This window comes from Larus michahellis, chromosome 6, assembly GCF_964199755.1.
Source record: "Larus michahellis chromosome 6, bLarMic1.1, whole genome shotgun sequence".
In the NCBI taxonomy this organism is placed as follows: domain Eukaryota; kingdom Metazoa; phylum Chordata; class Aves; order Charadriiformes; family Laridae; genus Larus; species Larus michahellis.
In genome coordinates, this window is record NC_133901.1 from 24,929,116 (window position 1) to 24,953,183 (window position 24,068).

Sequence of the window (24,068 nt, forward strand, 5' to 3'; positions counted from 1 at the left end):
TCAGAAAGAAACTTTTGGAGTCCTGTTCACATTGGAGTTTTCGATGGAGACAGAGCATGCTGAGGAGTATACAGAATCCCTGGTAGCCTACTTGTATCTATGCGCAGATGAACCTATTCACACCAGGAGGCAGGGCAAAACAGATGTTACCTTTGAAAAATTGATTTGTTCATAAAGTATATTTATTCTATTTGTGTTAATAAATTTTGGCATCTCTCCAAAGAACTACTAGAACGCACAGACTTTTTGCTGTTTTGCTACTTAATTTGTTAGCTTAGGGCACATTGATATTCAGAGCTGTACCACTAAAACTTAAATCAGGTAATTCCATCATAAATCAGGTATGCTGAGCGTCTAGTGCACTAAAAGTGTCCAGTCAAGGTTTTTGCACCACTTTAAGTTTTAAAATATCACCATTGAGCCAGCATGACTGAATAAAGGTTGGGTGTAAGTTTTCCAACCTGTTTAACTGAGTAATGCTGAGAACAGGGGTAGGGATTTTTTTTTTTCGTAAGTACCACTAGCAGACCAGCCGTCAATGAAAACTGTACTGGGGAAAGAACAAATATAGTTAGCAAGCTTAGGCAACACAATCCTCCAAAGATGGATTGCTTCCCTTTTATCCTGTCTAGCTAGTGTGGCAGAACTTCCTGTTCTGAAACAGGAATAACCTGTGCCGCTGCCTGGGCTGGAAACATCTCTTTTGAGAACAGAAAAGGAAGTAACATATTTTTGTAATCAGCTGTAAACCAAATGTGGTTGTAGTTACATAATAATTTAAAAAATAATGCTAATGAAGATTCACATGGAGTTATGAAATTGTTTTGTTATAATAGGTCAAGGAACTCAGTTCTAAAGCCCTTGCTGATAATTCATTTTCTCACCAAATCCCCTGACACTACTCGCTTGTGTAGGTGCCACGTAGTGTGCACGGGAATTACAGAACTGCATCTACTGAGGTACTGTACAGTCCTTATCAAAACTGTTTCTGAAATTGATTCTTTGGGGTACTTGGGTGTTACAGCACTCACCGCTGCACCACCTAATTCTGGGATCCCAAACTGCCTACTGGAATCATGAGCTTTGGGCTCTACAATAACAAGACTTTGGCATAAAGAGACTTTGGAGTCCGGATGAGTTGAGAATCCACTGAAGCTGCAGAGGAACGAGATGCCAAGGGAGCCTGGGAAGCATAAGTATCTCTCCCTGTTTAGCACTCTGCTCTGGCAGGCACTCCCAACAGTGGTCTTCTGTCTCTTGGGATCTTGACCTGGAATGTGGTGTTAGACATCCTCTGTAAAAATAACTTCTCCCCAACTTTCTCCTTCCCATAACTCCAGACACTTAATGGCCTGGGGGCTGGAGCACATTCAAAAGACTTGTTTCAGATTTATGCTGCCTGATCCAGAGCTGCAAGTTGAACCACAGCCAGAACTATGTGGCATTCTGTGGTGGTGGATCTCTTGGTGTGTCGCATCTATTAGTATTTACCCATTTGGACACAGCCTCAGTTTTCCTCACGTGAGGCACAGACAGGTTTTAGAGTCCATGCTTCTTTCTGCCTCATGAAGTATTTAATGACTTAGACAAGAGAAAGTAGCTGTAATGGGAGAAACAGAGATATCTGCACCTGAAGGGATTTCCATAATTTTTTAAAAGCTGAGATTCAGTCTCTACAAATGTGTGGCTCTTTATGCCTTACATAGCCGGTGAGCTCTGCTGGGCTGGGGAAAAGCTGCGCTCAAATGGTCTTGTCTTCTGAGCACACCTAAAGAAAAGGAGCAAACTGGCAACTTAGGCAGGGGGTGACAGTTTTGTGAGTCATCCTCCAGGATGATGGCAGCAGTTCTAGTTGGGTTGCATGCTTTGCCCACTGGTGGAAATACAGACATCTGGGGTGGAAATTTAGCTACCACAAAATGCAGGTGCTTCTGGGGGTAGTTCACAAATGAAAAGTATCATGTCTGCCATTTAGGTTAATAAGCATCAGCATATGTAAAAGCTTGGAAGCTTCTAACTTGTTTTGGATGCTTTTTTTTTTTTGTGATTATAGGATTTTCTGGTGTGCTGCTTCTCATACCCTTGTACCTTTAGTTGAGTATACTGAAAGCATGTCCTTGACTTCAATGGTTTTTTTCCTTTTGAGTTTATCCTATAAATTGTGCTATCGCTATACGAAAAAAGATTAGAGCCCTAAATATATCAGGAGCATAATATATATTTTATTTTAGCTCAGCACTGCAACCATTTGAGAAAACTATTTACACAGAGAAATATGATAATAGAAGTAGTAACTCATGTGATACTTCTATGCAAATCAAGTCAGCATATACTAAAAAGCAGCAAGTAACTGATATCTTTGGGTGACAGACTAAAGTGGAAAGAGAAAAGTGAGAAATATTGTACTAAATCTAAAAATTATTGTTAGAATTAGAAAGTCTGTTTAGGACATTTGCCTGCAAAGTGGAAGAATAATTTATGGAATTTAATTTACACCAGTTAACCAAGAAGAATATTTACTGTGATAAGTGCCAGCTATTCTTTAACTTTGGGTTGGTTCTCCCTGCTTCCAAATGCAGCACAGTCCAGTGCTGGGAGATGTACTGCTTTCTGCAGGCTTAGATGCTTATCCAGATTATTACCTAGTCACGCTAAGGATTTCCTGTACTGAAAAAGCCAGGTGTGTTGGGCATAGTATTTTCTAATAAAGTGGGCCCTCTTCCAAAGTTATAACTGCTTTTATTTTATTTTAGTATCCAGATAGACACGTCCTCTGTGTGTTTGAAGCTGGACACACACACACGCAAAAAAAAAGGCTGGTGGAGTCAGTAGGGAAAGGCGTTCATAGCAAACACATACAGAAAAGAAACACAGCTAAATGAGTATTTTGGAAAAAAAAAAATTAGCCTAACAACTAGATTTGGCTCACATTAGCCAGTTCTGCTTCAGTTTTTGTGTAGTCTTAATGTCACTTTAAAACACTAGGCAGAATAACCATGCCTTACTTGGTATCTCATTAAAGAGACGGAACAGTGCTCTGCTAATTAATCAAAAAAATATCAGTTGTACATGTCCTTCCAAAGTATTCTTTCTCTATAAGTCTTTTTGGAACATTTCTTCACCAACTAAATGTTGCCTGCCTCCTCTGCTTGGGACCCTGCTCCCCAGTAGCCAGGGCTATGGAAAGGCGATCATCCTAAGTGGGTCAAGCTGCTGAGAAAAGCAGGAAAGGAGGCAGCTGGTAGCGTGGGAGACTTTCAGTGAGAACACAGAGAGAAGGGGGCAGGACTATACAACTGGCTAATTTCGTTCTTCGGTTCCCTCTGTTAGACTTAGATTTGTCTAACATTCCTCATTTTGTTGCTGTAAGGCAATTTATGTGTATTGTCAGGTCAGCAGTTTAGTCAGTTGCACATAATACAAATATCCTGTAATCTCAAGTGAACTTCCTCCCCACTAGTCTTTTGCCTTTTTTATAGCTTCTCTCCCAGGTATTTTTTTCTTCCCCGTGACTCACTTTTTAATATACAGATAACCACTAATTTTTTTTTCCCATTCAGAATTACAATCAAAATTTCTGCATTTAACATACTGCATTGTAACTCAGCATCAAAATGGCTGTCTTACTGTTTTTTCACTTTCCTTTGTAACTGAACTTGTAAATACTTCAAAAATAACTATAATCATTGACCTCTGTGATTACTAAGCCTGAAATTTGATTTTAACTTTTTTTTTTTCATATGCTCTGCTATGTCAACTGAACATTATGATTGAATTAGGCTTGTGGATTACATTGCACATTTCTTGTATAGTACTGATACAAGTTGGTTTTATGGATTAGTTATAATTTACTCTAGCTTTTAGAAAAGCAAGAACTGATGGCACTGCTTGATATCTGTCCAAAGAACATGAGGAAACATTCAAGTTTCTACTCTTGAATCTTAAACATGCTCTTTGGTTGTGACCTGAAACATGTTTACTAATCTACTGCTCTGCTGAAAGCACACTCTCCATTGAGAAAAAATTCCTTAGTGTAGTTTGACAGTTCCTACAGTATGAGTAAAGCATGAAGATCCATTTTACTCTTCATTCTAGCTTGGACTTATTATCACACATTAGATGTAATATTAGGGACTGAGTAGTTTGTGCATTAACCAGTATAAAATTTTTATCTAGTATTATGCATTTAACGTGTAGTTTGATTGTATTTGAAACACATTCTGGTTCTCTGATGAGGAACATTTAAATGCTTCTACCTGGTACAGAGATTACATTAGTACAGTAGTTTATCTACATCTTCATAAAAAATTTAGTTTTTAAAATGGAAAATGACTGCTTGATATTTCATGTGGAATGATATTACTTATCCATCCTCTGTTCTGAAGTTCATAAGATGCATGTTTTTCACACCTATCAAAGTAATAGAAGCTCATTCCTTTGTATATTGCAGATATTACTGCAGCTACAGACATGCCAACATGGTATGGTGTAAGGATACAGTGTCCTTATGAAACTTAAAAGAAAACCAAACTTGTCTTCAAGAAAGTCTTCTTAAGCTGGTTGGTAAATGTTACTAGATCAACATTGCTGCTGGTGGTGTGTTTTAGACTGGTAGACAATATTGTCTGCTTCACAGAAATATGACAAATAAAAGGGCAGATGAAGAAGACATCATTCACTGTGAGATCCTCGGTGTGATCTTTGATGACATCAGAAACTTTAAGAGAAGAGAACTAAATCTAGCCTATGAACTCTATAGAACTTCTTCTAAGTCTAGGGATGCTAGTTAAGAACCAGGGCATGGATCGATTCAATTAACCTATGAAGCCTCTATGTGGCATCTTGATATGTGAGATAAAACAGATTCTCCAAGAGCAGCATTCTGCATAAGCTTCAATCTGTTTAAAAAGTTGTCAACTAGTAACAACAAAACATAGTTGATATTTTTAGTCATCTGAACAATGCAAGAAAGGTGCATTTTAGTCCCATTTATATGACCTGTGGTACTTTAGAACTATTTTCCCCCAAATTAGATTACTGAAAAGGTAAATAATGTCACCCGATAAGAGCTGAAGTGAAAGAAATGCATGGCACCTCTCAAGAAACTCTATGTGCTCATCTGGGTTTTCCAAGAACAGCCAAGGTTGGCACTCCAGCTGCAGAAACCAGCGAATCATTCCCCTCAGAAAACATACACACCAGTGTTTTTTCCCTTACAGGGAAAGGAGGGTGAGAAGAAAAACATAATAATAATCCATGGAAAGGAAAAGGAGTCTAATGTGAATTTTCAAACAGTAAACCAAACGGTTAAGTCAATTATGGGGTATCTATATATTTTTAGTTACTGTAAGGTGTTTCTTTGCATAATATTAAAATGTATTTTGTATTTGTGGTGGACAGGGAAATAAGAATATAGATCTCTTCATGTTGGCAATGTTTTCGAAAGAACAAATGCTATTAAATTTCTTCCCAGTAGGAAGTTCTCTGAAACCATCAGCCTTCTGCGTACAAGTAGGTCAAGGAGGACTTCTTCCAAAATTTGTACTTTTTAGCTGCATATAGGACACTATTCCTCATTCTCATGTCCCAAAGGCCATATTAAACCTGACCTCAAGCTTATGTACAGTTTTGCTTGACCTTTAGAATCCCTTCTGCTAGAAAATTGCCTTTTGTTGTCACTTAAAATATATTTCACTGTCAATGTTAGTCAGTATAGAAGCACAGTGGAATCCTGACTTCACCAATGTCAGTGGAAACGTTTCTATCTTCTCTGATAGCACTAAGATTTTCTTCTACCTACTTTATTATATCAACTACTGTCATTAATTTTTTCCCTCTATTTTTCTTCTGGATTACAAAAAAAAGCGTTCTTTTGACTGAGCGGCATATGTGTTTGTATATATATTAGCATTCAGTTCTGCATTCATGCAATGACAGTTATATTTGTGTAACTGGCGTTTTCATGTTTTCATCACTCTCATCTTTATGAAAGAAATACTATTTTTCTTTTTGCTTCTCTTCAATTGCATAACATCTGCACAAAAGCAGAATTCTCAAACATGCTTCTTGTTCTGTTATTTCTTCTGAATATCAACCTACTTGTTTGTAGCAAGAGCAGTGACCCTGCCTGCAGACAGCGTGCTGATACCATAAGGAATCTCACAAGCCAGTTTTGTGGCTTGCTTCTCTCATAACACCAAATCTGATGAGAAAGTTTTGATAAAAGCTGGAACAATAGCAAAACAGGGATCTGTCAAGTTACTGTTTTCTTTCTTTCCACCATTTTAAAACATTCTAGTTTTTGCCTCCAGACTGACTACCACAATACATGCATTTTTTCCAGCTCTTGGCAAGTACTGTTATATCCACAACTTGTGAAAAGATCCTCATAAAAAGTGTGAATTGTCTTTGACTGCAGAGTTACAGGTGCAATTTATTGTTACTGTATCTGTAGAAATGGACATCTATGTCAACAATTGGTACCTTAACTACTGTGTATTGTGGTTTATTCAGCTGCAAAAAAGGAACAGTAATATTTATATCACAGGCGATCTTTAAAGAATAAATATTGTAAGGTGCGTTGAGGTCTGTGCTGAGGCTCTACTCATATACGTGCGTTACAGAAAATTGGTTTGAAAATTGGGCTAAAAACGCGCCCAAATCTGCATGTATTAAAATGGATGGAAAAAGCTCCCCTTGACTTCAGTCGTGCTGCTTATGGTCCATGCAACTTCTGTGAAGTTACATGGTGAAACTGGTGTGAACCTGGGAACAGAAGCCCAAGATCCTTTAACTTTGCATACCACTGTCATATGATTAAATAGGTGGTAAAATAAAGGCTTTAAGATTCTTCTTAAAACTTCAGATGATTTCTAATTCAGCAGTTCTTGAATATTTTGCCTATTTTGTGAAATTTACCTCCTAAAATTAAAGACACTTAGACACTTTTAAGAAAAAAAAAAAGTTGTGCAATATCCTTGTTTTTTATGTTCAAGCAGTGTTAACAAAATTAAGGCACGTAGCCACAGCATGAAAACAAACTTGCATACTGTTTTGACATGTGCATCCCATGGAAGGATTGCTAATTGGTGAAAATGCCAGTCATTACAGGAAGTGATTCATTCTCAGGAGTGGATGGTATCTACTGATGCCACATGGCATAGAATCAATGGTGTGGGAACCAGTCATGACCACTATTTAAAGTATTTGGGAGAAATTTCAGTCTTCAAAATGGATCTCCCACAGAAAGAATTGCACTTTTACCCTGTTGTGAGCACAGAAAAGGAGGAGTTGCTTCCAGGGGAACATTGAAACAGAGAAAAATAAGAAATCACTGAAGGAAAAAATAAATCTATGTATACATGTTTTTTAATTTTGGTAGAAAGGAAAAATAGTGCCACTCACCCACTCTGTGCTCACACAGTGGTGCTGGAGAATGAACAGTGACGGTTACCGTGGGAGTGAGCTGGTGTGAGCACTGTAAGGGCGCAGTTGTTTCCTGACAGCTGGAGTCAGTGGGTTTTCCTAAAGCCCTGCACTGGGGAGTGGGGTGGTGCTGCCTCTGGGGACTCATAGTCACAGGGCACAGCTGCTGGGGTTTCACCAGCTGCATGTGCTGTGCTGAGAGACGGCGGAAAGGGGAGTGGGTGAGCCATACCTCTATTCTGCCCCTTTCTTCCTAGATACTTCCACAAATGTTCCTCTGTGCCCTTGGCAGTGAAAGATCTTGCTGTGCATCTTCTAAAAATCACAGTCTTTTGCCCATTCTTGCCTCCCAAGACTGGAGACATACCTTACCTCAACATCTGAAAAGCTGTTAGCTCTGTGAGCTGCGACATTGTTTTGTTTATGAAATGCCAAAGGTCATTCTTCTGATTTGTCATGTATCCTGTAGATTCAATGATATACTTAGTGCAGAGGTGCAACTGCAGCTTTTATAGGTTTCTCCTGCTAGACATTAGCTAGCTCAGGCTCTGGTAGCAATGCAACAGCAGAAGCAGCATGCCTTAGTGTGGGACAATTGTTAGGAAGCCTACTCAATTTCCACGACAGGAGTTGCACTGCTGGAAGCAAATGGGCAAGAGTTGTCATAGTCATTAGTCAGATTTAGTAAGACACAGAACATGCTCTCATCTGTCAGGGATAAAGAGCAAGTTAAGTTTCATTAAAAGGACATTATCAAATGCTTATGAAAATCAGAAAATAGGCTTCCATTCCCGCAAGATTATCAATTTGCCTTCTCCAGTGACTGTTAGTCATAGCCTGCTGGTATTATAGTTTACAATTGCATAAGCAGTGGCCGTGCCGGTGGTATATCTAAGTGAAGAATGAGAAACCTCGACAGACTTGCACTTGAATTGTGAAGAACAACATCTTTTAGAAGTCTCTAAACAAAATATAAGCTATTAAATGTGTTGCTGCAATGAAGTGCTGATCTGCAAATGGAGGGCAACTCAGTGCTTTTGTCAGGGGGGAAAAAAAAGACAAGGATTTCAGCTACTTTGGAGTCTCACAGATTACCAGGAGGCAATTTTGTTACTAGAGCAGTGGGCAGAACTTCTCCTTTTCTTGCTGTATCAAAACATCCATTGGAGAGAAAGGATTTTGTTCTCTGCCATGGAGATTTCTCCAGGTACTGAAGAAAATACCACAGCAGGCTTTTCTGAATCACAAATTTGCTGGCTTGCATTTTCATGCTCAAGGTGGGAGAGCTACATTTAAACATGTGATCCTGTATTTTTCCCCTTGTAGATCAGTTCAAAACACAGCATTTGGTCCTTGTGGGGAACAACAGGGATAATTACAGTGGTGGTAGACTCTGTGTGTAATTATGGAAATCGCCTTCCCACAGTATATGGAGAGGTTTTAAATGTCTCGGTTTGGAGTTTTATTATATTGTATATGGCTCAACTAAATTTATGAAAAGGACCGGGCTTGTTTTTTGCATATATCTAATTCATGTCATTCAGCACATAATCATATATGATTAAAATATATGTTTAAAAAATACAGATTGTACTATGTGTGTATGTATGGTACAATTTGCAGGTAGCTCTTAAAACCAGTCATGAGGCATCTTTAAAGTCTGTTGAAAATGCCATGCTAATGGTTTAACTGAGAAAATGGATGATTCCAACAAAACAAATGAATCTATGGAAATAATACCTGTTGATTCATGGAAACCTTTTAATTTACAGATTAGAGGTCATCAAAATACTGTTTCTTCTATGCAGGTGACGTTCTTAAATAATGGTTGACATGCAACAATTCAGATCATCAAAAAAGCCCTGTAGGATGATCAAAGGGAAAGGATCTTACAGATATTTTTTTTAACCAGTCTACTAAGGAAGCATGACTTATGATGTTTATTAAAGTTTCAACTCTTCGGGTTTTATTAGATTCCCTTCAGACTTTTCAGAGAAAAATTACTGCCCATAGACAATAGCTGACAAAGTCTTATGGAGGCTGAAAACATTAGATATGGTATCAAGTAGCTGCATTGCAATCTCAGTCAGTTTTAGCAGCAATTTATTAATTAACCTATGGACAGATATTCTAGGGCTAAAGGATTCTGAAAAGATGATGGTTTTTACAAGTATGCTCCTGGAGGATTAGTATTTATTGGGAGCCTACTACAGCTACAGAATATTAGATAAGTGCTTATAGATAGTAGACTGGCAGCAAACTACCGTCTACTTGCAACAACCCCAAACCAAAACAACCCACTCAACACCTAAAAATAAGATTTAAAAAAAAAATAATCCAATCTATCAAAAGGCAATGAGGAAAATAATAGTTCTAACATGAAAACATCAGGGTCAATGGGAAACTTCAACTTGAGCTGAGACACAGATTTAAGGCCCTTTCAGAATCAGATGAAGATGAAAGACAGAAAAAAACAGGTAGGGAAACTATACAATTGCAACTGGATACTGACACAAGTGGAGCCAGAACTGCAGTGATGCAGTGCTTCACCGAGGATGAAAGAGGATGGTGATTAGAGTTGAAGACTTATTTAGATCACCAGGGAAGAAAGCATTTTCAAGTAAATGTCTTGTAAAGAATTTGGCCATCCAGTGAAAAGGCTAGTGCCGTGATGAATGCAGAAATATCACTAACCAGTCTCTTAGAACTGAAAGAAAGTTTCAACACATTAAGGTGCGTGTACTTTGGCTACATACTGAAACTCATTAGATGATTAATCTTAAATCAATCAGTGTAAGGAAGTAAAAATGCCAAAGAGAAATGTTAAATATATTCCTTAGCAGGAGAACAAACCAGTACCCTCAGCAACTGGGAGAGAACTGGGAGAGGTTAACTTCAATTCTGTAAATGCCAGCATGGGAAGGATAAAAAAAGCAAAATGATGGTGAATGATTTTTCAAAGCTTGATCTATCATTTATCGCTTTTATGCAGATCTACAAATCATGACCAGCTGTTTATTTCCAACTTACCAATGTCCTCTTCATTTGAAAATTCCAATAGGAAGGCTCTAGAATTAACCTCCTGCAGAAAGGCACCTGTTCTCATTTCACCCAGCTAAGGTATCACCTTGTCTTTGTATTTTTGCATCAGTTGGTCTTGGCTTATAATTTGTAGGTTAAGTTTGAAGCCATAAGTGTCCTCACCTTCTCAAGTGCTGTAAATTAGCGTGGTCTGGTATTTCAGAAAGAGAGAGTTGGGTTATATATTATTTTAAAATGCCATCATACCTGTGAATAGAGCATATAGAAATGAACAAATACAGCTTTAAATGTAGGCTGCTTTTCCCTGCAGTATATCAGTAATAATTTGTCTTAGATTTTGTTGTGATATATTATTTAGTAATGTAGGAATCTTACGAGAATACCGAAGCTTGAGTGAAGTTTTTACTTGTATTCATTGTCATGTGTTTTACATGCACACTGATGAAATGTCTCTCTCCTTAACATCTGCCTGATCCCTTTGCGTTGCCTGTTCTCTATTCTGCTTGTCCATACAACTTAGTGTTAAATATTATATTTAACCTATAAATATTAGGTTGTTAAAAACTTAGCATATCCTTATGAGAGCATCTTGCATCATGTAGCTCTTTACTTGGTGACAGATCTTGAAGATGGTCCTTCCACTGTGAAAAGACACACGTGGAGGTTGTGCCCCTAGTCTGCAGGACTCTGTAGGGGAGGCTGGTAGTGCACACTGGGTGTCCTGATGCTTTCAGATTCCTCATGCTCGTCTTGGGTTTACTCTGTATTTCACAGCAGACAGTTGAAAAGCATCTCAGCCTTCAGTAGGCATGGACTGCACACACGGTTCTTAGTCATTTCAGTGGCAGAAGAGCTCATTTAAACTTAGTTTCTATGATTTTTATTGTGTCCTGGGTCAAAAGGATTCAGTAGTTTTTTCAGTTCCTGCATGTGAAGGAGGAGCAAGATCTTGCACACTAGACAGCTCAGGTATCTACCCCTTCGCTCATCATCACGCAGCGTACCTGTAACCCTGGCTATTGCTCCCAGTTGGTGAGAGTTATTGCTAAACACTGAAGTGTATGCTGGACCAAGCACCCTTCAAGACTGGCTGTTCTTGCCTGGTGCCACCATTACATCAATCTTCACAACCCAGTGAAACAACAGGAAAGAACAGCCAAAGAAAATTCTGCCCTCAGTTACAGTGGTGCTAATGCAGAATAACTAACTCCAGCTGTGCTGGATTTAGTACTTGGAGCAAGAGCTGTTATGTCAGGAGTCATATCAATTCCACTCCTTCCAAGGGGCTTATTTTGGATTTACTTTTACATTGGGTTGTTTGTTGCTTTATTGACACTAATACAAGGTGGCAGTGAATGTGTGTGCTATTTTTGCATGTAATTCATCTATATACTTTTCCTGTATGCTATTTTCACAACAATTTGTGTAACTGTAGTTTTAAAATAAAACATAAAATAGGAAGCATAAACACAGAACAAAGAAAAGAAGTAACCCCTATGCTCAGATAACACAACTTTTGCAAATGTAATTAATGTGTAGTCTAAGGGGACTAGCTGAAATTCTGTGCAGAATCATTATACACCCCCTGACCTTCCAAGCTCTCTATCATTTATTGTGAAATTTGTTGCTAGAAGATTCCCTGAAATGTGTGCATTCTAGCAGCAGACATCAAAACTGCAGGTATTAAGACATAGGGCATAGAAACATAAGAATCCAATAATCTTCTGGCTGTGTGTGATAGATTGTAGCTCTTTAGAATTAGTCTTGAGCATTATTTGACAGTTACAGTTTCGCACACAGTAGCTCTAAAAAATGTTCGTTGCTGAGGAGCTTACACCCACCTCTGTAAGCAACTAGAATCCAAATTAACGATAATGAGAACTATTCATACATCAGAAGGAGGAAAGAATGCAAGAAGAGTCATTTCTCTCCTGAAGCAGCCTGTCTCCTCGACTGTCAGTAGAAGGAACGCATACCTTAGGAAATCAGTCTTCTCTTGTTAATTCCATCTGAAATGTCTCAAAAATGTTTCTTGCAAGTGTTTTGACAGAAAGTACAGAGAAGGATAAGAGGCCTATTCCTCTGGTATTTCAGCTGGAACTAACACTGGAAGGCTTTTAAAGAAGAATATAGTGAGGAGGCTCAACAGTCAAAAGGGGAGCTTATGCATTAATATCCAAATTAAAGTAAAACTTCTATATCTGAAAAAGTAAAAGCAAAACAAAATAAAAAAAGCAGGAAAACATTGGCAAAAAACAGAAGCCTCTTAACAGATCAGAAATACTTCATAAATGGAAATAAGGACTTAGTCCTCTTCTCCAATGTCCAAAAGCAAAAGGGCTTACAAAGGCTGGTGCTGACAGCATATAATCATATGAGAGGAAGTCAGGAAGGGCCCCATGCACATCAAATGCAAAGCAAATAAGCATTTTAATTCAATCTGTCAAAATTAATTAGAAACAAGATTAAAAAAAACCTTCACAATCAGATGAAGCATTAGCTTGTTAATGTTAATTCCTGTTCTGTTATTGTTTGTGATAAACTGAGTCATAGCTATTTGCTTTGCAGCTGATGAACTGCTCTACAGAATCTGAATTTCCTTTTTATTTACCCCTGAAAGTTTGAGTAGAAAATATCTATCTGCAGTGACAAGTTCATAGCGTATCTCCCCAGCCGTGGGGAAGGGAGGTTTTGGGGGCAAGGTCTTGCTGAGGCTTCTGCTGCAGGAACTCCCCTCCCCACCCGAAGGACCTGCACGCCTTCCAGGGAAGGAATATGGGAGTGGGTCCCAGATATATCTTATGGGGAACTCCTGAGAGAGCATTTGTGATGCGTCTGCCCTGAGCTTCCAACCTGATCTGATCTATGGCTATTTGCTTACAGCTTCCTAGTTGTATTTCATAGCATACCTCCTTGGTCTTTTCTTGCCATGTGTGCTCAGGAGATAGCAGCTCTGGCTTGGCACTGCTCTCATGTGCAGTGTAGCTTTCAGATTGCAATTACCTTGCGCATGGAGGCAAAGCAAGCATATGTCTACTTGCTAGTGAATGTGCAGCCATTTTTGCTCATTTGCATTGATTGGACCTGCCACTCTATGCATGAAATCATACCCCAAGCTTTCTCTATGCTTTGTGTCAGGTTTGATCTGACCAACTCAGTAGGGATATTACTGTAAACCCCACTGTGTGATGAAGGGGTGTTGTGCATTCTCAGAAGAACTGCTATGTGTCTGGACTAAGCGTGGTAAGGCTTGATCCAGGAGGTGCTTTTACTTTGAACAGATGTATCTAATGTTAGAAAAACATTGTAAATGTGTCATTATAGGAACAGGTAAAAAGATTATTGTGCTGTGCTGTACAAAGGGTGGATATGTAGAGAGAGGACTGAAAAAGCAGACCAAGACATAATGCTCATTTTGTAGTTGCACCTGTAATTTAAGCATCCACGTATTTATGCTTAAAAAATAGGATCTAGCTCTCCTATGGGCAAAAGTAAAAACACCACCGTTCTTGTTGTATCTGTAGCAACAGACTCTAAAGCAAAAACATATAGAGATGCATTTTTTACTATATAACAAGTTAAAATAAAAATGTAATTTTCAGCTATCCTTTATGTTCTTGGAAATCTTGGTGAAGATGCACGGTCAAATAAAATGAGCAGAGTGGGCATTTTACACTGTTAAGAATAGACCACAAGTCACCTCCATTATTAGCCACAAATTTCCTTAGGTTCCTAGTCATATCCCTATGCATGGTAAGAAGCAACCTGGGCTGGGAAGAGAGGCATCAAAGAGGCAGACGCCTCAGTATCACTGTAACTTGGGCAGGGCTGTGGAGATATTTCATTTCTGCCTTATTTCCTAGAGTGACATGATAAGTTAGGTGTCCTTGTACTATCCCTAACTCATTGAGACAGCAGTGAACTGAACCAAAAAACCTCAGCTGCCAGGTGAGTTACTGGCCATTTTTTACATAATAGCCTGGGTGTTAAAGCACCAATCTGGGAAGTGAAAGATCAGGATTTTTAGTTCCTCTTAGCCCAAGAGGGTTTGAATCAGCTGTTTCTATTTTCTAAAAGAATACCCTGGCAGGCAAGATAGAGACTGGCCTGTGTTGGGGCCATGCTTTCTCTTTTGAATCTTGCTACCGGGACTGCACCATTGTGTAAGTGAGCATGAAAGTAGGGAAAATGACAATTGAAAAATATTATTATATTCAATATGGACCACATATATATGTAGTCCATATTGTTATAAAATATTGTAAAATATACATAATAATAGATAATATATATGTATTATACATACATATTGCAAATTATATATATTCCATATTGTTTTTATTCTTTCCTTATATTTTAACATTTAAGGTATTATTGAGTATCACAGATAATTAAACATAAAAACTGTATCTCTCTATTGCTTCTTTAAATTTGTGTAGCAACCTGTGGAACAACCAGATTCAGAGTTGCTTTATCTGCATTTTCACGGGTGATTAACAAATAGCGTTTTCTGCATAGCAAAAAGTGTAATTCTCTAGTGTAGCTGGAAGGACCAAGCCCTGAAGACCAATCACATCTTTATCCACGCCAGTTCCCACTGGTATCTGCCATGATACAAAGTATCAATAGCAGTTTAACTATGTCTTAGCAGACCGTACATATGTATTTTTTACATCTGAGTTTTAATTAAATGTGAATGAACCTGATATGCAGCCATTTGTGCAGCAAGTGTAATCGTATTTTATGCATTTGAAACTTTTGGATGCCTGAAGTACATGAAAAGCACTTTACGGGTACTCGCGTTATTGCATATTTCATTATAATGTAATTCTATATTAGATATTCTATTTATGCAGAATCCAAAAATAGTTTGTGCTGTGTAGCAATGCAAATTTCAGTGAATAATCCACAAAGAATTTCAAAGCCTTAACCATTTGTGACATGCACTATTCCGTATCTTTAATGAGGACTCAGCCTGTGAATAAATCTTACTGGGCTTTTTATGAGTAAAACCCATTTCTGTGCTTCCCCATTAAAGAAGGGTCTATCACTTCTTATCGTAATCACATTGAAAATATTATGGCTTATCATTACTGTTCAAAATTCCTCAAACTGGTTTTAGGTGTTCTGTCAACAGTTAAAGTGTAAATCAGGTTTCTGTACTGTAAGGCTGTGCTCCCCGCTTCCCACCTGATGGCTGGAGAATGGGAAAGCATACAGAGTTTTATGACCAAGGCTATGTAGGATAGTGCAATAGCTGAGGAAAAAAAACACTTTCCCCTTAACCTTCTTTTTAAGGAATCCAACTTAAATCAATTTAGAATGGAGGGAATTTCTTTCCTGCCAGTTTAGGGAAACAGCGGACGTGAATAGGGATGCTTTGTTTTACCTAGTATAACTGAGACTCTTAAGACACTGAAGGCAGAGACGTATACAGTGAAAGGCTCGAAGGTTGTATGCATTGATAGGTTCCCTTCTACTGGTGTAAAATAAGACTAATGGACTGCTCAATTTAATGATATTACATGGCTGTAACAATTGCAGTTCAAATCATCTCTGAGTTTTGACCACAGGTTTTTAGTGGTGTACCAAACACAAAATGAAACAGGAAAGGAACCAATTCTTGAACTCCTCACAGACGTTACAAAGCTGGGACTTCTCTTTTTCTATTCTTTAAAATGGTACTAAGCAGAAGTTTGGCTGCTGCTGAGGATATAATAACTAACTATTTACTGTTTAAAATGTTAAGATTATGGTCAATGTCAGCGGGTTATTTTAAGAAATTCCGTATTTCAAAAAGTGTTAAAGAAAGGCTTCACTTTTTAACTGGTTTTCCCTACTTCTGCATCCAAAATTAAATATTGGAAGTATTATAATGGGATAAAGAGTCAGTTCAGAAAATCACCAGGTTGCTTTTTGCAGAGTAAATAAAACACCCCCTACAAATTTCTAATGAACAGACAGCAAAACACTCAAAGTCCATCAGCACTTTGTAGAATTTGAGCGAGATTTTACTATTCATAGCACAATTGTCTTCTCAGTACTTAGCTATATGGAAGACCAAAAAAAAAAAAACTGTAAAAATTGTAATCTGTAAAACCCTGCATAAATAATAAATCCTTTACAATAATTTTTAAAAATTTTTAACAGATTAAAACTTTTTCATCAGGTATAACAGCAGAAGTTAAAAAACAATTTGACCAAAATCATCAGACCAAAATGCTTATTCTATTCCTTCATGTAATTAGGTACACGTTTCCCTACTTTCTGCGACAGTATTTCTTGCTTTTTGAAATAGCCCTCCAGGACATTGAACCTACAAATTTTTGGTATTATTTTCATCATCTTTTAGGTAAACTCTAGACATTTTGTCAAAGTTATTATTTTACAGTCTATCATTATTCCTCTCCCTCTGCACAGCTATGTGATCAAGCCACAAAGGAAGCATCTGAAAATGTTATGTGCTCCCACCTATTCTTCTACTGTTTGCTTTCAGGAATGGCTCCTTTTTCTAGAAGTAGAAGTTCATGAAATAATTGTGCTGTCCTGTTCTGTCACAGACCATACACTCTAAGTCATAACATCTTCCTATGCCCCTGTTGCTAAGAACACAGTAACAGGTTTTATGGTTATGATGCTGGTATCAGAGGAGTAGAGCTGGTGCCGTGATTGGAAATACAGCTCGTTTTCTTTATCTGTACGTCAAACCGGACTCTGTTTATGACAAGCAGATGCATACTGATAAAGTTCTAAAAATACTGTCACCAAAATTTCTTCAGCTTCTGGGCCTATAGGAAGGAGAAGATTGTATAAATCTGAATGCTGCATTTACTATGAGTAAGTAAATCACACTGTGCAAAGAAGGTCAGGATGACAAGTTCTGTCAAATAGCTTTTAGTAAGAAGCTCACAGACATGTTCAGCTGGAAGCAATGGTGCTAGCTTTACAGAAAAAAAACTCTGCGAAGATAACTTGAATGTACAGAAATCAAGAGGTTCCTGAGCTCTAGGTCTATATTTATGAAAAACAAAACGCCACAGCCTTGATTTTCAGAAGTGCTCTGCTGATTGTTTTGGCATCTAAATTAAAAGACTGTGTTCCTATGGACACTATACTCTGATTTCCATTTTACTTGAAGCTTGTAGTATAATTTAAGATGAAAGGTAGCCTTTGTCTCCCCTGTTTGGGACTTTTGCATTCTCTTAAAGTAAGCTCGTAAGATGTGATGATCTGCTGCAATACCTAATGCAAACTTGTAGTCAGCCTAAATCAGTATTTTCATTCTTCTGATTTATCCTCTCCACCTTCCCTTAGCATGCCCTTGAGAAGTGCTGGTTCTATGATTGGTTGATTCACAATAGACTTGAACATGCGATGATGCAATTGTTCTAGTGAATCAGGCACCTATTTCAATATCAGAAAATAGAAAATGGCTCTTGAGTTTCTCTGCTGCCAAGAATTGCATTATTTTGAATCACTGATTGCCAGAGTGTTCTTAAAATTAGAGGCAAATGGTTTTTTTTTTCCCCTCACATTTGCACGTTTGCCTCAGCCTTATTGGTGGTTCTGTGTTACAGAGTGCTAAAGTAGTTTAACTCAACTCAAACTATCACATCCAATACAAACTGAGGATACCAACACTGCTTTTTCCAGAGCAATGACCTAAAACAGGAAGAATACCAATATACAGATTAAGCTTCCAAATAAGACCTGTATTGAGGGCCTCATCCACACCCACTGAAGGCACTGGAACATGTCAGTGACTTCAAGGGTTTTGCATGCCAGTATTAGCTTTCTGTAAGTGAGTTCAATTTAAGAATACTTTCTAATGGAAAATCATTAACGTGCCCTTTGGCATTCCTGGCAGTAACCTTAATCATACTGAATTCCTTTAGTCTTACAGCTATTACAGGAATACCACTGTAATTTAACATTAATAACAGACCCTTACTAGGAAGTATTACCAATTTCTTGCTTAGGTGATGTTATAATTAGCAATATCTTGCTGTGACAATTGCCGCTGTAAAAGAAGTGCCATTTATAGATGGTATTACATATGCAGCATGTTCTGCATGCATGTCCAAGCATTCTGATATGTGCTAAGTGACTGGAAAGGCAACAGTGAAAGATATACATGCAGAAGAACATTTTAAAACACCTTAGATGTAATGCAAAGTCACTTTTTGCACATACAGGGCTGTAAATGAAATAAGAGACTTGAAAGAAGGTTTTAAGTTATGCTTGATTAAATCTGTATTATAATCTTCTGGTACTCTTATATCATACTTAGGTCTCCTGGGTGCTGTTAAGTTTTGTCAGCCAACAAACTATAATTTCATGCTTGAGTGGACTAATACAAGTCCGGGCTTCTTTTTCTTTGTACATTCAGACTACAGTATGCTGTAATAATAAAGTAAGAAGGGGAGGAAAAAATAAAGCAAAATAAAGAATTGTCACATGGAATAACAATTAATACTTATCAGTAAAATCAGATACAAAGATGTCTTGAGCTATAATTTGTTGAGATCAATAAACTGTGAGTCAATTTACTTCACTAGGCTTTAGATCAACTCTTCAAGTTCTGTATTTTGATTTGACAGGTACTGTAACACAGAAGTAAGCTGCAGAACTGGATGGTCTTTTTTAAATGCAGCAATTTTTCTAGTTGTGTCTTTTGTCCATGCTGGAACATTTGGCTTTTGGTCAACAGCTATTAATATAGCACCTCCGTATAAAATATGGGTATGAGAGGAATCCTCTGTACTTAGTTCTGTCTTGGTAGCATATGTGCTGAATTTCTCTTATGCTAAAATGTAAATCTTGACACTGTCTAGTTTTAACATGCTACAGCTTGTATGTGCCTTCATACAGCTGAAAATAACATTAAGAGAAAAAAACGAAAACATTTCCGCAAGCTGGATTGCCTGACTGAGGCCTTGCTTGTATGAAGTGCTACATTCTCTTGATGGGACTTGTAAGCATCCACTGATGTGGTGAATAGCTTCAGAAACAGCTCTTGGTAAATCTGGGAGGAATGGCTTGGGTATTTCAGCTCTCGGGTGTAGTGCAAAGGTTCCTCAGGTCGGGTGGGGACTGACCACTCATCCACAGGCAGGGATGAAGCATGTAGCGGTGCTTTGCTGGGAAAAGGGGCTTCTTTAATGCCAGCTGCTAAAACATACTGACAGAAATTAGTTGTAGCCAGTCAAAATTTTTCAGGTGTGTTATCTCTGTGTCTAAAGTGTGCGTTTGCTGAAATAAAAAAAGTCACTTTCAGCAGCATTGTAGACAGAAGTTTTGCCTGTTTCCTACCTCTTCCCCTTTACCCCCCCTGCTCTGGCACATTAACAGTCTCTTCTGAGAGCTCTGCAAAAGCCAGATTTCTCAGGGCTCCAGAGGTGCCAGTTCCACCTCTCTACCTTTTTTCAATTTTCTGACCTACTTGGTGGGCTGCCAGACTCCTATGCAGCTGATGAGCCTCAGAAACATTTCAGAAATACTTAAAAAAAAAAATAATCGACTTTAAAAATGAGCTTTGGAGTTGTTTTGTACTGGAAAGATTTGAGTTACATTTCTTCTGTGAAAAACTTTATTTTTAAATTTCAGAACTCCTTGTGTGATGAGGATTGTAGTTTCTATAGTTTCTAGCTATTGCAGATTTTAATGCATTTTAATATAGTTTTACATGAAAGAAAATGACATAGTTGCAGAAAACCCCATGTGTTTATATTTGGGCCGTTGTGGTCTGTGAAACAATTTTTATATTTAGTTGTGGTCCTCATTACCAGAAATTGAGAAAACCCCTTGAACGGCACAAACAAAAGGTATACTACATCAAATGAGCTAGGATGTTAAATGGAAAAGCTGGTGATTATACACCAAGTTGTCTAGAATATGCTGTAGGCCAGGTTCTGCCTTAGAAACCATGCAAAACTGACAAAAATCAATGGCTGTTTGATGCAAAGAACAGAAAAAGAGAACCTGGCCCAGCACGTCTCCGATGGATGACAACAAGGATTCAATAACAGCTTACACAATGTTTTGGGGTTTTTTGACTTTACTGTGAATCTCTTTTCACATCAAAGCACTTCCTCTTTTCTCAGATTGCAATAATAATGACATGCTCTCCTTCTACACTTGTCCCATGCCTGCACTGCTTACCCATTATTTTGAACATTGATTATTTTTTAAATCCCACAAAGTTTCCCCCATGTGTGTCTCTATTCCTTCCCTTAAAGGCAAAGGCACTGCATACTACTATGAAGGCTTTAAAGAAATCAAGGCATTAGATATAATGGTTTTGCTACCAGCAAAGTAAAAGCCTTTGGCAAAAATAAAATCTTCTTCCAGAATTACTTAGTTTTCCTATTATTTTATATAAGAGAAAAAATTAAGACTATGAAAAAGAATCTGATCTTTCTATTTTCTACCCTTGTCAGTTCCTTTTCTCCCTAACTACATTATTTTTTTGCCTCTTTTTTCAGTTTTAAACATGTAAATAAACCTTTCGGCAATTTATCGAATCTTACTGTCAGGATGAAAAATCTAAACAGTAAAAATTTCAAACTTTATCTCCTTTTGATTGTATTTTGTGGAAACAAAATTCCTGCAGCTCCCTTGTCCCTTCAGGATAATGGCAGGGAAAGGATGGGTTCAAAGACTTATATTTTGCAATAAAAATAACAAGAAATGATCACAAATAATCAGACTGGGTTAGGTACATATGTCTCTATGCGATGGAAGGGTAAAAAGGAGCATATGTGAAATACTATAAAAGAACCAGAGATTTTTTCATTTAACACTTTGTATTTAACTTTGCATTTATACTTAGCATTCAACTCACGTTTAGTAATGTTTTGTTGTAAAAATACCTGGACAAGAAAGAGATTTTCAAAGAATTGACGTGAGAGAAACTTTACAAATGAGAATGATTTTACTTGCATATTCAGCATGGAATTGTTTAAGAATTATTTATCCAGGTTTCTTTCTGTGAGTGGAGGACAAACTGAGGTCACTTATTATTCTGGTTAATCATTAGCCATGTTTATTTATTAGGTTAATTTGCAGAGTTTCAACAATCTTGTGTCCTTGGAAAGGGTCAGGAAATAGCACGAAATCAGATATACTGATTATTTGTGCTGTAAAAACAACGAGTTTTTCTAGATCACATGCTTGAAAATTCAACATGTTGTTGGAATGAGTTTTGAACCAAGTTCATGAAATTGTTGCTAGTGATAAAATACCTTCTGGGGACCCTGTCCTGCTAAAGTTTGCAGTGCTTGAGAAAACCTTATGGTACAGTTACCTGCTCTTGCATCATGTTCATGTTATGATATCCACTATAATCCATTCACTAGGATTTGTGCTTTCCCCTCAGCTTTTACTATGATCTACTTGTAACACCTGCAAAACTGATTCTTGTGCTCTATTTGCATATCTATGCTACGAGGTCTACATTTCTTGCTAGTCAATTACACATTACTGTTTCTGTGTGCTGCCTGAATTTGCTTACGTTACATTATCTGATGCTGCTTTGATTCATAATTAGACTGAAGTCTTGCTGCGATAAAATTGTCTTTTCTGTTTTTGAAAACTGTCTAGCAAAATGAGGTTCAGGTCCAAAACTAGGATACCATGTGCTATTTTGCTGTCGTCATTGACGTGATAAAGAATATCAAATCAGAATATTAGTGATTAAGAAACGTTTCATTCTTCAGCAGGTAAAAGAAAATGGTGTGCACATGCATGTTTACAGCCTCTTGTCTTTTCCTTCCAAAGATTTCTGTCTCTGATATGAGAGTGGCAAGTCATCCCATAAGGAAAATTCAGCTGAAGACCACAAAATGCTGAATTTTTCTTTGATTGTCAGTTCACCCTGGAATGCACTTCTGCTTTTAGTAGCATTTCCATTTTCTCACAGGCACAGAACAGTACTTATCTTACTTCATAGGCAGCCATTATGGCTGTTTTATCCACGTCCAAAGCATAGGAGAAATAAAATGATAGGTGCCCTGATAAGTTAAGGAGGATAAACTTTTGAAGTCTACAAATAATGCAGTTCCTTTTGGCTGATTGATTTCAGGTAAGTGCAAAGGACAAAAACAACTTAAAACAACTTTTTTTTTTTTTTAAGCTGAAAGGAATGTATCTGAATGAGGGATAACTGCAGTTCAAGTAGAAACACTTTTACAAGTCGCTTTATGGAGAATTGGCTCACTCTGTCCCAGACTCCTGCTTCTATTCAGTGTAACTGAATGTTAGTTCCTCAGATTGAAAAGAAATCTGTAAAGAAGTAGAAAGCTCTCCTCTGTTTGTGGCAGTGTGCGTGTGAGCTGCTCAAAAGTAAAGCTCTGTGCAAGTTAGACAGCTACGTTGCTATTCAGTAGCTTGGAGCAATATCAAGGATGCACTAGGCCTGTCATTGCAATAGTTACAATACCCAAACTAGCCAGCTAACAACAACCATCATCTTTCTCTTGCTCCCTCTCATCCCTCATGTGCCAGAGGTAGGCAGCATTAGTGCTCTGGTTGTTGTTTAGTTTTGGAGGATCACATCACACGCAATCTCATCCTCACCCCATTGTCAGAAGAAAAAAATTATTAGACTTGGCTGCAGGTGGGCCCAAGGCCTGTCTCTGGCAATTTAACACTGAAGTATTCAAAGAAACTTACCGTGCATTTGAAGTCTTTGTCCCTCTTCCTTCCCTTCTTGCATTCTCCTATTGTAATCTTGCATACATTTTCCTGTTACGCAGTAACTACTTTTTTCTCAATGCAAGTTTCAGTGTGTGCTATTAGAAGTACATATCCTGCAACATAACGTAGGCTTCTCCTTATGAAGACAGTGAACATTTACGGTAGGAAACACCTTAGCACATACATTATGCTCTCTTTTTTTCATCTTCAGTTTCAGTTATTTTTGCACTTTTGTGTTTTAGTGCAGAAATCCCAAATCCTTCCTTCTCCTCTCTGTATGCAGCACAAGAAGCTGGGAGAACAGTGTAGTCACCTTCCTGCCTGATGCTGCAGAACAGCCATTGAGAGCAAATATGCCCCCACATGAGGAAGTGAGAATTACACGAACACAGAAAGAGAAAGAAGCCTTAGTGAACAAAAAGCTTTGTATAAGATCGTGTTAAACCAGAAATGATCACAGGAGTTTAGTCTAAAGTAGCTGTAAAAACAGGTGAAGGCTTTTTGCTAGTCATTTTTGTTATATGAATTTTACCTTCGTTTTTAGCAATAGATTGTAACTGGGAACATAGGCCTGTGTAGAGAGGGAATTCTGTCTCTAGTCAAGTACGCAATGTCTTGGGACCAAGCAGGCAAAAGCCAGTGATACTTGTTGGGGCAAGCAAGTAAAGAGGTTTGGGACTCAGAAGACTTAAAAGCAAACTACTACCAGCTGGGAGCAAAGTTTTTTGTGGGATGCTCTGGAATAGGATGACTTTGTGCACCATTTGTTTGAGCTCTGCCCTTATATACACAGGTACTTGCCCTTACAGGATAAAATTTCCACCTACTTATTCTTATGTTAGCTAAACTTGACTACATCTGCCTTGAAAAAACAGAAATGACAAAATAAAAGCCATGTACATAAT

At 37.9% G+C, this 24,068-nt stretch overlaps 1 protein-coding gene across 3 annotated transcripts in view; it reads right to left on the reverse strand.

Moving 5' to 3' along the window:
• The window catches only part of SLC9A9 (solute carrier family 9 member A9), a 213,083-nt gene that overhangs the window by 32,479 nt on the left and 156,536 nt on the right, over positions 1–24,068 (reverse strand). Inside the window, exon 15 of one of the 3 annotated variants that reach the window (XM_074590234.1) lies at positions 22,113–22,478. The exons of the other annotated variants lie outside the window; for them this stretch is intronic. Coding sequence (XP_074446335.1) covers positions 22,436–22,478 — 43 coding nt within the window. The 3' untranslated portion in view covers positions 22,113–22,435. Of the gene's footprint in view, positions 1–22,112; positions 22,479–24,068 lie in introns of those variants that run through there. 3 annotated transcript variants of the gene reach the window in all.